Source organism: Panulirus ornatus, chromosome 4, assembly GCF_036320965.1.
Source record: "Panulirus ornatus isolate Po-2019 chromosome 4, ASM3632096v1, whole genome shotgun sequence".
NCBI classification, from domain to species: Eukaryota; Metazoa; Arthropoda; class Malacostraca; order Decapoda; family Palinuridae; genus Panulirus; species Panulirus ornatus.
This window is the reverse complement of record NC_092227.1, coordinates 9445251-9460654: the sequence shown is the minus strand read 5'-3', so window position 1 is coordinate 9460654 and position 15404 is coordinate 9445251. Positions and strand designations below refer to the sequence as shown.

At 41.7% G+C, this 15404-nt stretch overlaps 1 protein-coding gene across 2 annotated transcripts in view; it reads left to right on the top strand.

Moving 5' to 3' along the window:
* The window catches only part of LOC139765664 (uncharacterized), a 137924-nt gene that overhangs the window by 104822 nt on the left and 17698 nt on the right, over positions 1-15404 (top strand). For both annotated transcript variants that reach the window (XM_071693376.1, XM_071693386.1), the window contains exons 9-10: positions 5553-5672; positions 10073-10153. In XM_071693376.1, coding sequence (XP_071549477.1) covers positions 5553-5672; positions 10073-10153 — 201 coding nt within the window. The remainder of the gene's footprint in view (positions 1-5552; positions 5673-10072; positions 10154-15404) is intronic.

The window sequence follows — 15404 nt, the reverse complement described above, 5'->3', positions numbered from 1 at the left end:
AAATAACAACCCCATCCCCCCGCATGTGCGCGAGGTAGCGCTCGGAAAAGACAACAAAGGCCACATTCCTTCACACTAAATCTCTAGCTGTCATGTAATAATGCGCTGAAACCACAGCTCCCTTTCCACATCCAGGCCCCACACAACTTTCCATGGTTTACCTCAGACGCTTCACTTGCCCTGGTTCAATCCACTGACAGCACGTTGACCCCGGTATACCACATCGTTCCAATTCACTCCATTCCTTGCACGCCTTTCACCCTCCTGCATGTTCAGGCCCCGATCACTTAAAATCTTTTTCACTCCATCTTTCCACCTCCAATTTGGTCTCCCACTTCTTGTTCCCTCAACCTCTGACACATATATCCTCTTGGTCAATCTTTCCTCACTCATTCTCTCCATGTGACCAAACCATTTCAAAACACCCTCTTCTGCTCTCTCAACCACACTCTTTTTATTAACTCATCATCTCTCTTACCCTATTATTACTTACTCGATCAAACCACCTCACACCACATATTGTCCTCAAACATCTCTTTTCCAGCACATCCACCCTCCTCTGCACAACTCTGTCTATAGCCTACGCCTCGCAACCATATAACGTTGTTGGAACCACTATTCCTTCAAACATACCCATTTTTGCTTTCTGAGATAATGCTCTTGACTTCCACACATTCTTCAACGCTCCCAGAACTTTTGCCCCCTCCCCCACCCAATGATTCACTTCCGCTTCCATGGTTCCATCCGCTGCCAACTCCACTCCCAGATATTTAAAACTCTTCACTTCCTTCGGTTTTTCCCCATTCAAACTTACATCCCACTTGACTTGTCCCTGAACCCTACTGTACCTAATAACCTTGCTCTTATTCACATTTACTCTCAGCTTTCTTCTTTCACACTACCAAACTCAGTCACCATTCTTTCATCTGTTTCCTTGCGCTACCTCACTAACGTGAGAGACAGCGACAAAGTATAATGAATAATAATAATAATGATAATAATATTCCTGGTGATAGGGGAGAAAGAATACTTCCCATGTATTCCCTGTGTGTCACAGAAGGCGACTAAAAGGGGAGGGAGCAGGTGGCTAGAAATCCTCACCTCTCGTTTTTTTTTAATTTTCCAAAAGAAGGAACAGAGAAGGGGGCCTGGTGAGGATATTCCCTCAGAGGCCCAGTCCTCTGTTCTTAACGCTACCTCGCTAATGCAGGAATGTTTGTGGCATGAGAAGCGTGGGAGGTGGGCAGATTAGAAAGGGTAGTGAGTGGTGGGATGAAGAAGTAAGATTATTAGGGAAAGAGAAGAGAGAGGCATTTGGACGATTTTTGCAGGGAAATGATGCAAATGAGTGGGAGATGTAAAAAAGAAAGAGGCAGGAAGTCAAGAGAAAGGTGCAACAGGTGAAAAAGAGGGCAAAGGAGAGTTGGGGTGAGAGAGTATCATTAAATTTTAGGGAGAATAAAAAGATGTTTTGGAAGGAGGTAAATAAAGTGTGTAAGACAAGGGAGCAAATGGGAACTTCAGTGAAGGGGGCAAATTGGGAGATGATAACAAGTAGTGGTGATGTGAGAAGGAGATGGAGTGAGTATTTTGAAGGTTTGTTGAATGTTTGATGATAGAGTGGCAGATGTTAGGGTGTTGTGGTCGAGGTGGTGTGCAAAGTGAGAGGGTTAGGGAAAATGATTTGGTAAACAGAGAACAGGTAGTAAAAGCATTGCGGAAGATGAAAGCCAGCAAGGCAGTGGGTGTGGATGATATTGCAGTGGAATTTATTAAAAAAGGGGGTGACTTTATTGTTGACTGTTTGGTAAGGTTATTAAATGTATGTATGACTCATGGTGAGGTGCCTGAGGATTGGCAGAATGCTTGCATAGTGCCATTGTACAAAGGCAAAGGGGATAAAAGTGTGTGCTCAAATTACAGAGGTATAAGTTTGTTGAGTATTCCTAGGAAATTATATGGGAGGGTATTGATTGAGAGGGTGAAGGCATGTACAGAGCATCAGATTGGGGAAGAGCAGTGTGGTTTCAGAAGTAGTAGAGGATGTGTGGATCAGGTGTTTGCTTTGAAGAATGTATGTGAGAAATACTTAGAAAAGCAAATGGATTTGTATGTAGCATTTATGGATCTGGAGAAGGCATATAATAGAGTTGACAGAGATGCTCTGTGGAAGGTATTAATAATATATGGTGTGTGACCAAACCATTTCAAAACACCGTCTTCTGCTCTCTCAACCACATTTTTTATTAAAACACATCTCTCTTACCCTTACATTACTTACTTGATCAAACCACCTCACACCACATATTGTCCTCAAACATCTCATTTCCAGCATATCCACCCTCCTGCGCACAACTCTATCCATAGCCCACGCCTCGCAACCATACAACATTGTTGGAACCACTATTCCTTCAAACATACCCAATTTTGCTTTCCAAGATAATGTTCTCGACTTCCACACATTCTTCAAGGCTCCCAGAATTTTTGCCCCCTCCCCCACCCAATGATTCACTTCCACTTCCATGGTTCCATCAGCTGCCAAATCCACTCCCAGATATCTAAAACACTTCACTTCCTCCAGTTTTTCTCCATTCAAACTTACCTCCCAATTGACTTGACCCTCAACCCTACTGTACCTAATAACCTTGCTCTTATTCACATTTACTCTCAACTTTCTTCTTTCACACACTTTACCAAACTCAGTCACCAGCTTCTGCAGTTTCTCACATGAATCAGCCACCAGCGCTGTATCATCAGTGAACAACAACTGACTCACTTTCCAAGCTCTCTCATCCACAACAGACTGCATTCTTGCCCCTCTTTCCAAAACTCTTGCATTCACCTCCCTAACAACCCCATCCATAAACAAATTAAACAACCATGAAGACATCACACACCCCTACCGCAAACTTACATTCACTGAGAACCAATCACTTTCCTCTCTTCCTACACTTACACATGCCTTACATCCTCAATAAAAACTTTTCACTGCTTCTAACATCTTGCCTCCCACACCATATATTCTTAATACCTTCCACAGAGCATCTCTATCAACTCTATCATATGCCTTCTTCAGATCCATAAATGTTACATACAAATCCATTTGCTTTTCTAAGTATTTCTGACATACATTCTTCAAAGCAAACACCTGATCCACACATCCTCTACCGCCTCTGAAACCACACTGCTCTTCCCCAATCTGATGCTCTATACATGCCTTCACCCTCTCAATCAATACCCTTCCATATAATTTACCAGGAATACTCAACAAACTTATACCTCTGTAATTTGAGCACTCACTCCTATCCCCTTTGCCTTTGTACAATGGCACTATGCAAGCATTCCGCCAATCCTCAGGCACCTCACCATGAATCATACATACATTAAATAGCCTTACCAAACAGTCAACATTACAGTCACCCCCTTTTTTAATAAATTCCACTGCAGTACCATCCAAACCCGCTGCCTTGCCAGCTTTCATCTTCCGCAAAGCTTTTACTACCTTTTCTCTGTTTACCAAATCATTTTCCTTAACCCTCTCACTTTGCATACCACCTCGACCAAAACACCCTATATCTGCCACTCTATCATCAAACACATTCAACAAACCTTCAAAATACTCACTCCATCTCCTTCTCACATCACCACTACTTGTTATCACCTCCCCATTAGCCCCCTTCATTGAAGTTCCCATTTGCTCCCTTGTCTTACACACTTTATTTACCTCCTTCCAAAACATCTTTTCATTCTCCCAAAAATTTAATGATACTCTCTCACCCCAACTCTCATTTGCCCTCTTTTTCACCTCTTGCACCTTTCTCTTGACCTCCTGCCTCTTTCTTTTATACATCTCCCACTCATTTGCACTATTTCCCTGCAAAAACTGTCCAAATGCCTCTCTTTTCTCTCTCACTAATAATCTTACTTCTTCATCCCACCACTCACTACCCTTTCTAATCTGCCCACCTCCCACACTTCTCATGCCACAAGCATCGTTTGTACAAGCCATCACTGCTTCCCTAAATACATCCCATTCCTCCCCCACTCCCCTTACCTCTCCTGGTACTTCCTCACACAAGTCTCCTTCCCAAGCTCACTTACTCTCACCACTCTCTTCACCCCAACATTATCTCTTCTTTTCTGAAAACCTCTACAAATCTTCACCTTCGCCTCCACAAGGTAATGAGCAGACATCCCTCCAGTTGTACCTCTCAGCACATTTACATCCAAAAGTCTCTCTTTCGTGCACCTATGAATTAACACGTAATCCAATAACGCTCTCTGGCCATCTCTCCAACTTACATACGTATACTTATGTATATCTCTCATTTTAAGCCAGGTATTCCCAATCACCAGTCCTTTTTCAGCACATAAATCTACAAGCTCTTCACCATTTTCATTTACAACACTGAACACCCCATGTATACCAATTATTCCCTCAACTGCCACATTTCTCACCTTTACATTCAAATCACCCATCACTATAACCCGGTCTTGTGCATCAAAACCACTAACACACTCATTCAGCTTCTTCCAAAACACTTGCCTCTCATGATCTTTCTTCTCATGCCCAGGTGCATATGCACCAATAATCACCCATCTCTCTCCATCCACTTTCAGTTTTACCCATATCAATGTAGAATTTATTTTCTTACACTCTATCACATACTCCCACCCTTCCTGTTTCATGAGTAGTGCTACTCCTTCCCTTGCTCTTGTCTTGTCACTAACCCCTGACTTTACTCCCAAAACATTCCCAAACCACTCTTCCCCTTTACCCTTGAACTTCGTTTCACTCAGAGCCAAAATATCCAGGTTCCTTTCCTCAAACATACTACCTATCTCTCCTTTTTTCTCATCTTGGTTACATCCACACACATTTAGACATCCCAATCTGAGCCTTCGAGGAGGATGAGCACTCCCCACGTGACTCCTTCTTCTGTTTCCCCTTTTAGAAAGTTAAAATACCAGGAGGGGAAGGTTTCTAGCCCCCTGCTCGTGTCCCCTTTAGTCACCTTCTACGACACGTGAGGAATGCGTGGGAAGTATTCTTTCTCCCCTATTTATTTAGCTTGCCTTGTCGCTGTCTCCTGCGTTGGTGAGGTAGTGCAAGGATACAGACGACAGAATGGCCTAACCCACCCACATACACGTGTATATACCTACACTTCCCCACACGCAAATATACATACATATACATCTCAATGTATACATATATATACACACACAGACATATACATATATACACATGTACATAATACATACTCTCTGCCCTTATTCATTCCCATCGCCACCCAGCCACACATGAAATACCATATATGCATTGCATTCACTGATTTGTTTGTTATTTGAAGATTTTAGGTTTTCCTGTTATATATGTTATAAACTTCAGAAAATTAGTGTCCAGTTTTCAGCAGTCATTATTTATTGTGATTGTTAACATTTTGTTTGTTCTTAAATTAATCCAATATCTTGGCTTTACTGTTTTAAGAGGAGCATTGTATGGCTTTAAGAGGTGTTACTTTCATTAGGAATTATTACTTTGTCTTTAGTTTTCAGGTTTATTGGTGAGGCAGGGCTATGGCATGACAGAAGCTACTCTGGTTGTCCTTAATAACATAAGTGAGGAGCCAGGAACTGTTGGAAAAGTCACTGCTCTTTGTGAGATTAAGGTATGTGCTAGATGATGCAGATTGCCTAAAATTCTAGTGGTAGAATTAGAAAGTACTAGATTTATCAGTATAATATTCTATAAGATGATTAGGGGAAGAGAGGGCCTGGGAAGTGAATCAGTTGTTCGCCGATGATACAGGTCTAGTGGCTAATTTGGGTGAGAAACTGTAAAGGTTGGTGACTGAGTTTGGAAAAGCATGTGAAAGGAGAAAGTTGAAAGTAAATGTGAATAAGAGCAAAGTTATTAGGTTCAGAAGGGTTGAGGGACAAGTCAGTTGGGATGTAAGTTTGAATGGAGAAAAATTGTTGGAAATGAAGTGTTTTAGATATCTGGGAGTGGACTTAGCAGCGGGTGGAATCATGGAAGTGGAAGTGAGTCACAGGATGGGGGAGGGGGCGAAGGTTCTGGGAGCGATGAGGAACATGTGGGAGGAGAAAACGTTATCTTGGAGAGCAGAAATGGGTATGTTTCAAGGAATAGTAGTTCCAACAATGTTGTATGGTTGTGAGGCATAGGCTATAGATGGGGTTGTATGGAGGAGGGTGGATGTGTTGGAAATGAAATACTTGAGGACAGTATGTACTCTGAGGTGTTTTGATCGAGTAAGTAATGAGAGGGTAAGAGAGATATGTGGAAACAAAAAGAGTGTGGTTGAGAGAGCAGAAGAGAGTGTGTTGAAATGGTTTGGACATGTGGAGAAAATCGAGTGAGGAAAGATAGACAAAGAGGATATATATGTGTCAGAGGTGGAGGGAACAAGGAGAAATGGGTGACCAAATTGGAGGTAGAAGGATGGAGTGAAAAAGATTTTGAGTGATCGGGACCTGAACATACAGGAGGGTGAGATTCTTGCAAGGAATAGAGTGAATTGGAACAATGTGGTATACCAGGGTTGACATGCTGTCAGTGGACTGAACCAGGGTATGTGAAACATCTGGGCTAAACCATGGAAAGGTATGTAGGCCCTGGATGTGTATAGGGAGCTGTGGTTTTGGTGCATTACTCATGACAGCTAGAGAATGTGAATGGATGTGGCCTGTTTTGTCTGTTTTCTTGGCGCTGCATTGCTGAAGCAGGGGTAGCAATGCTATTTCCTGTGTGGCAGGGTAGCGACAGGAATGGATGAAGGCAAGCATATTTGAATATGTACATGTGCATATATGTATATGTCTGTGTATGTATATGTTATTATTATTATTATTATTATTATTGTTATTATTATTATTATTATTATTATTATTATTATACTTAATCGCTGTTTCCCGCATCAGCAAGGTAGTGCAAGGAAACAGACGAAGACTGGCCCAGTCGCTCATATACACATGCATATACATAAAAGCCCATACACGCACATATACATACATATACATTTCAATGTATACATACATATGTACATATGTATATGTATTTGTATAGGTATATGAATGGATAGGCCATTCCTCGTTTGTTTCTTGACACTACCTTGCTGATGCAGGAAACCGTGATTAAGTATGATAATGATAATAATAATATTTTTTTTATTACGATTAATTGCCATCTCCCGTGTTAGCGGGGTAGCGCAAGGAAACAGATGAAAGAATGGCCCCACTCACCCACATACACATGTATATATACAAACACCCACACATGCTAATATGCATACCTATACATTTCAACATATACATACATATACATACACAGACATATACATATATACACATGTACATATTTATACTTGCTGCCTTCATCCATTCCCGTCGCCACCTTGCCACACGTGAAATAGCATCTCCCCCAGGTAGTGCTAGGAAAAGACAGAAAAAGGCCACATTCTTTCACACTCATTCTCTAGCTGTCATGTGTAATGCACTGAAACCACAGCTCCCTTTCCACATCCAGGCCCAACAAAACTTTCCATGGTTTACCCCAGGTGCTTCACATGCCCCAGTTCAATTCATTGACAGCACATCGACCCCAGTATACAACATTGTTCCAATCCACTCTATTCCTTGCATGCCTTTGACCTTCCTGTAAGTTCAGGCCCCTATTCCTTGCATGCCTTTCACCCTCCTGTAAGTTCAGGCCCCGATCGCTCAAAATCTTTTTCACTCCATCTTTCAACCTCCAATTTGGTCTCCCACTTCTCCTCGTTCCCTCTACCTTTGACACATAATTGTTATTATCATTATTATTATTATTATTATTATTATTATTATTATTATCATTATTATTATACTTAATCGCTGTTACCCGCATCAGCAAGGTAGCGCAAGGAAACAGATGAAGACTAGCCCAGTCACTCATATACACGTGCATATACATAAAAGCCCATACACGCACATATACATACATATACATTTCAATGTATACATACTTATGTACATATTCATACTTGCTGCCATCATCCATTCCTGTTGCCACCCCAACACACAGGAAATACCAAAAAAAATAGAAAAAACTTTGGAGAGGTACTGCCAGGACAAGACAAAAAGGCCACATTCGTTCACACTCAGTCTTTGGCTGTCATGGGTGATGTACCAAAACCACAGCTCCCTATCCATATCCAGTCCTCTCAGACTTTTCCATGGTTTACCCCAGATTCTTCACGTGCCCTAGTTCAACCAGTTGACGGCATGTTGACCCTGGTATACCACATCGTTCCAATTCACTCTATTCCTTGCACTACTTTCACCTTCCTGTACGTTCAGGCCCCAATCACTCAAAATCTTTTTCACTCCATCCTTCCACCTCCAATTTGGTCTCCCCCACTTCTCCTTGTTCCCACCACCTCTGACACGTATACCTTCTTTGTCAATCTTTCCTCATGCATTCTCTCCATGTGTCCCAACCATTTCAACACACCCTCTTCTGCTCTCTCAACCACACTCTTTTTATTACCACACGTCTCTCTTACCCTTTCATTATTTACTCGATCAAAACACCTCAAACCACATATTGTCCTCAAACATCTCATTTCCAACACATCCACCCTCCTCTGCACAACCCTATCTATAGCCTATGCCTCGCAACCATATAACATTGTTGGAACCACTATTCCTTCAAACATACCCATTTTTGCTCTCCGAGATGACGTTCTTGCCTTCCACACATTCTTCAACACTTCCAGAACTTCTGCCCCCTCCCCGACCCTGTGACTCGCTTCCACTTCCATGGTTCCATCCGCTGTAAGTCCACTCCCAGATATCTAAAACGCTTCACTTCCTCCAGTTTTTCTCCATTCAAACTTACCTCCCAGTTGACTTGTCCCTCCACCCTACTGAATTTAATAACCTTGCTCTTATATATTTTTATGATAATTTCTAAGATAGAATATTTTAATCTGTATTAAGAGTGCTGAATATCCTAAGAAGCTCTATTGCTTGGCTTATAAGCCTAGATTTTATATTCCAATCAAGGGTTTAAGGCATGTGTATGAATAGTGAGAGAGGAGAGTGAATGGTTTCAAGTAAATGTTGGTCTGCAGCAGGGTGTGTGATGTTACCATGGTTGTTTAATTTGTTTATGAATGGAGTGGTGATGGAGGTGAATGTGAGAATGTTGGAGAGAGGAGTTAATACATACTATATAGGGGATGAGAGGGCCTTGGAAGTGGGTTATTTGTTGTTTGCTGATGATACAGGGCTAGTGGTAGATTCGAGTGTGAAAATGTAGAAGTTGGTGACTGAGTTTTGAAGAGTATGCAAAAGGAGGAAGTTGAGAGTAAATGTTAATAAAAGCAAGGGAATTTAGTTTGTCAGGGTTGAGGAAATGGTTGGCTGGGGATGAGTTTGAATGGAGAAAAATTGGAGGACGTGAAATGTGGAGATGGTAGCAAATGGAACCATGTAAGAGGAAGTGAGTCTTAGGGTGGATGAAAGGTTGAAGGTTTTGGAAGCACTGAAGAATGTGTGGAAAGAGAAGTCATTGTCTGGGAGGGCAAAAATAAGTCTGTTTGAAGTTAAAGTAGTCTCAACAATGTTTTGTAGATGCAAGGCATGGACTGTAGATGAGGATTTGCAGAGGAGAGTGGCTGTGTTGGAATGAAATGTTGGAACACAGTATGTGATGTGAAATGGTTTGATTGAGCAGTAATGGAATTATTTGGCCTCCCACCTCTACTGCTATTTTATTCCTCTGTCTGCCATAGTGAAATATTATGTTCCAGAGATATTTCATTCTGGGATACCTTCACACTTCTATCCCTAAACCCTTCTTAATTTTACAAAATAAATGTAGGGAAGATTAAGATCATCCAAGCATGGAAAAAAAGTTTTTATATCAGCTGCTGCTGCTGATGTTTCTGTTTTGTGTGTGTGTAAAACATAGGTGATACTTTCATGTACTTCATTTAGATATTGCTGTACTTTATATGTAAATTCTAATGATAGTACTGTAGTAAGTAACATCTTTTACTTTTTTCAGATTACAGATGTAGAAACTGGAGATTCTCTTGGACCTGGTAAAGATGGAGAGCTGTGTGTCAGAGGTCCAACAATAATGAAGGTAAGCACTATGTATGTTTCTTTGCATTTTTGATGTCAAGGATAATAGTTTGGTTTTCATCCTAGGGGATAGGGATAAAAGAATATTCTCTGTATATCATAGGAGGTGACTAAAAGGATCAGGAATGGGGGGCTGGAAAGCCTCCCCTCCTTGTATATCATGTTCTGAAAGTGAGAACAGAAAGAGCCAAGAAAGGAGAGCTCATCTTCCTTGAAGGCTTAAGTTGGGATGTGTGGTTGTATATGGTGTAACCAGGATAATAAGAGAGAGATAGGTGGTATGTTTAGGAAGAAGAATTTGATGTTCTTGCTCTGAGTAAAACTAAGCTTAAAGGGAAGGGGGAAGAATGGATTGGGTATGTCTGAGGGATGAAGGCTGCCTTTGGTGAGAGGGCAAGGGCAAAGGAGGGGTAGTACTTCCATTGAAGGATATACAAGAACTTGTAAAAGTGTTAGAAAGTGAGCCCTAGACTGATATGGGTGATAGGAGTGTGGCTTATGGGAGGTGGGTGATTATTGGTACTTGTGCACCTGGTAGCAAGAGGAGTGACAGAAGAGGGACAAGTCTTTTAGGATAAGCTGAGAGGATGTGTATGCAGTTTTGATGTAATGGATCGAGTGTTATTGATGGGTCCTTTGAATGCAGAAGTGGATGGCTTGGAAGGCATTGGTTATTCATTTATTTATTATACTTTGTCACTGTCTCCCACGTCAGTGAAGTAGCGCAAGGAAAGAGACGAAAGAATGGCCCAACCCACCCACAATACACATGTATATACATACACGTCCCCACAAGCACATATACATACCTATACATTTCAACGTATGCATATATATACATACATAGACATATACATATATACACATGTACATAATTCATACTTGCTGCCTTTCTTCATTTCTGTCGTCACCCCACCACACATGAAATGACAACCCCCCTCCCCCCACATGCGTGCGAAGTAGCACTAGGAAAAGACAGCAAAGGCCACATTCATTAACACACAGTCTCTAGCTGTCATGTATTATGTACCGAAACCACAGCTCCCTTTCCACACCCAGGCCCCACAAAACTTTCCATGGTTTACCCCAGACACTTCACATGCCCTGGTTCAATCCATTGACAGCACGTCGACCCCGATATACCACATTGTTTCAATTCACTCTATTCCTTGCACGCATTTCACCCTCCTGCATGTTCAGGCCCTGATCGCACAAAATCTTTTTCACTCCATCTTTCCACCTCCAATTTGGTCTCCCACTTCTCCTCTCGTTCCTTCCACCTCTGACACATATATCCTCTTTGTGAATCTTTCCTCACTCATTCTCTCCATGTGACCAAACCATTTCAAAACACCTTCTTCTGCCCTCCCAACCACACTCTTTCTATTACCACACATCTCTCTTACCCTTTCATTACTTACTAGATCAAACCACCTCACACCACATATTGTCCTCAGACATCTCATTTCCAACACATCCACCTTCCTCTGCTCCATCCTATCTATAGCCCACGCCTCGCAACCACATAACATTGTTGGAACCACTATTCCTTCAAACACACCCACTTCCACTCTCCAAGGCAACGTTCTCGCCCTCCACACATTCTTCAATGCTCCCAGAACTTTCGCCTCCTCCCCCACCCTGTGACTCACCCCCGCTTCCATGGTTCCATCCATCACCAAATCCACTCCCAGATATCTAAAACACTTCACCCCCTCCAGCCCCTCTCCACTCAGACTCACCTCCCACTTGACTTGCCCCCAACCCCACCGTACCCAACAATCCTGCTCCCATTCACATTCACTCGCAGCTTTCCTCCCTCATACACTCCACCAAACCCAGTCACCAGCCTTTGCAGTTTCTCACCCAAATCAGCCACCGGCGCTGTATCATTAGCGAACAACAAATGACTCACTTCCCAAGCCCTCCCATCCACAACAGACTGCATACTTGCCCCTCTCTCCAAAATTCTTGCATTCACCTCCCTAACAACCCCATCCATAAACAAATTAAACAACCATGGAGACATCACGCACCCCTGCCGCAAAGCGACATTCACTGAAAACCAATCACTTTCCTCTCTTCCTACTCGTACACATGCCTTACATCCTTGATAAAAACTTTTCACTGCTTCTAACAACTTGCCTCCCACACCGTATATTCTTAATACCTTCCATAGAGCATCTCTATCAACTCTTATCATATACCTTCTCCAGATCCATAAATGCCACATACAAATCCATCTGCCCTTCTAAGCATTTCTCACATCCACATATCCTCTACCACTTCTGAAACCACACTGCTCTTCCCCAGTCTGATCCTCTGTACATGCCTTCACCCTCTCAATCAACAGTCTCCCTTATAGCTTCCCAGGAACACTTGAACAAACTTATACCTCTGTAATTTGAACACTCACCTTTATTCCCTTTGCCCTTGTACAGTGGCACTATACATGCATTCCACCAATCCTGAGGCACCTCACCATGAGTCACACACACACCAAATATCCTTACCAACCAGTCAACAATACACCCACCCTTTTTTTGATAAATTCCACTGCAATACCATCCAAACCCGCTGCCTTGCTGGTTTTCACCCTCTGCAAAGCTTTCACTACCTCTTCTCTGTTTACCAAATCATTCTCCCTAACCCTCTCACTTTGCACACCACCTCATCCAAAACACCCCATACTGCCACTCTATCATCCAACACATTCAACAAACCTTCAGAATACTCACTCCATCTCCTTCTCACACCACCACTACTTGTCATCACCTCCCCATTAGCCCCCTTCACTGATGTTCCCATTTGTTCTCTTGTCTTACGCACTTTATTTACCTCCTTCCAAAACATCTTTTTACTCTCCCAAAAATTTGATGATACTCTCTCACCCCAACTCTCATTTGCCCTCTTTTTCACCTCTTGCACCTTTCTCTCGACCTCCTGCCTCTTTCTTTTATACATCTCCCAGTCATTTGCACTATTTCCCTGCAAAACTCATCCAAAAGCCTCTCTTCTCTTTCACTAATAATCTTACTTCTTCATCCCACCACTCACTACCCTTTCTAATCTGCCCACCTCCCACGCTTCTCATGCCACAAGCATCTTTTGCGCAAGCCATCATTGCTTCCCTAAATACATTCCATTCCTCCCCCACTCCCCTTATGTCCTTTGCTCTCACCTTTTTCCATTCTACACTCAGTCTCTCCTGGTACTTCCTCACACAAGTCTCCTTCCTAGGCTCACTTACTCTCACCACTCTCTTCACCCCAACATTCTCTCATCTATTCTGAAAACCTCTAGAAATCTTCACCTTTGCCTCCTCAAGATAATGATCAGACATCCCTCCAGTTGCACCTCTCAGCACATTAACATCCAAAAGTCTCTCTTTCGCGTGCCTATCAATTAACACATAATCCAATAATGCTCTCAGGCCATCTCTCCTACTTACATATGTATAATTATGTATATCTCTTTTTAAACCAGGCATTCCCAACCACCAGTCCTTTATCAGCACACAAATGTACAAGCTCTTCACCATTTCCATTTACTGCACTGAACACCCCCATGTATACCAATTATTCCCTCAACTGCCACAATACTCACCTTTGCATTCAAATCACCCATCACTATAACCTGGTCTCGTGCATCAAAACTACTAACACACTCACTCAGCTGCTCCCAAAACATTTACCTCTCATGATCTTTCTTCTCATGCCCAGGTGCATATGCACCAATAATCACCCATCTCTCTGCATCCACTTTCAGTTTTACCCATATCAATCTAGAGTTTACTTTCTTACACTCTATCACATATTCCCACCATTTCTGTTTCAGGAGTAGCATTACTCCTTCCCTTGCTCTTGTCCTCTCACCAACCCCTGACTTCACTCCCAAAACATTCCCAAACCACTCTTTCCCTTTACCTTTGATCTTTGTTTCACTCAGAGCCAAAACATCCAGGTTCCTTTCCTCAAACATACTACCTATCTCTCCTTTTTTCTCATCTTGGTTACATCCACACACATTTAGACACCCAATCTGAGCCTTTGAGGAGGATGAGCACTCCCCCGCATGACTCTTTCTTCTGTTTCCTCTTTTAGAAAGTTAAAATACCAGGAGGGGAAGGTTTCTAGCCTCCTGCTCCTGTCCCCTTTAGTCGCCTTCTATGACACATGAGGAATGCATGGGAAGTATTCTCTCCCTAATCCCCAGGGATAAAAGGCATTAGTATGTCATGAAAATGAAAAAGAGGTTTGTAGATGCTATTGTTAAGCCTTCTACTTGAGCTGAGGTTTGAATACAAATGATTTTTTTTTATATTTCAAAAGATACAATAGCATAAGGTGTTATTTAATTTACCATTTTAAACTTAGTTTATGGAATTTTCATTTGCTCTGGAGATTCTGAAGAAAAAAATTGGTTGTAATCTTTCTTATCCTTAAGAATTCCTAGCATGAGCTTTAATCCATCCGAAAGCTGAGAAGCCATGTTCATCAGATGCAGTCATACTCAGAGTCATTAAAATTTAAAATTTGTTCAACTTTATAGAACTCAATTTCTATTGCATTTTTATCCTTGAATTCACCTGAAATGTAAACCACTTTGAGTTGTGATTTCACTAACAAAAAATCAAAGAAAGAGTTATAGTTATCTCTCAGTTACTAAATGATAAGTTCTGGAAACTTTGTTTGGCGTGCAGAATGACTAAGAATATAGAAACCTTAAGAATCTTAATGAATTCAAGTTTTGGACTCTCATATTAACTTAGTTAATTAGTCATATATTTCTTTATGAAGCCACAAGAATGGAGGCCTTTTATCAAAATTTTTTTCTTGTCTCTAGTCTGAGTCCATCTTCACCTATGGAATCATGATTCGTTGTTGTTTCCCAAATGTTCTCAAGGCCCATTTACACAATACAGAACGTGAATAGTAACCATTTGGAAGAAATACTTAGTGATGTTGATATTATATAATCATCTACAGAATTGCAATGAACTGGAACAAATATACAATGATAACAATGAAGGAACAGTTAGATGTACATGAGGCAGTTAACAACTCATATCTTAGAGATGTTAAAGTACTGATGATGGGAGATTTCAGTTAAAGAGAGATAGACTGGGGGAATTTGGATTCTCATGGTGATTAGAAGGCATGGAGATACAAGTTTTTAGGGTATATACTGAGGATTGGCGAAATGCTTGCATAGTGCCATTGTACAAAGGCAAAGGGGATAAAAAAGAGTGC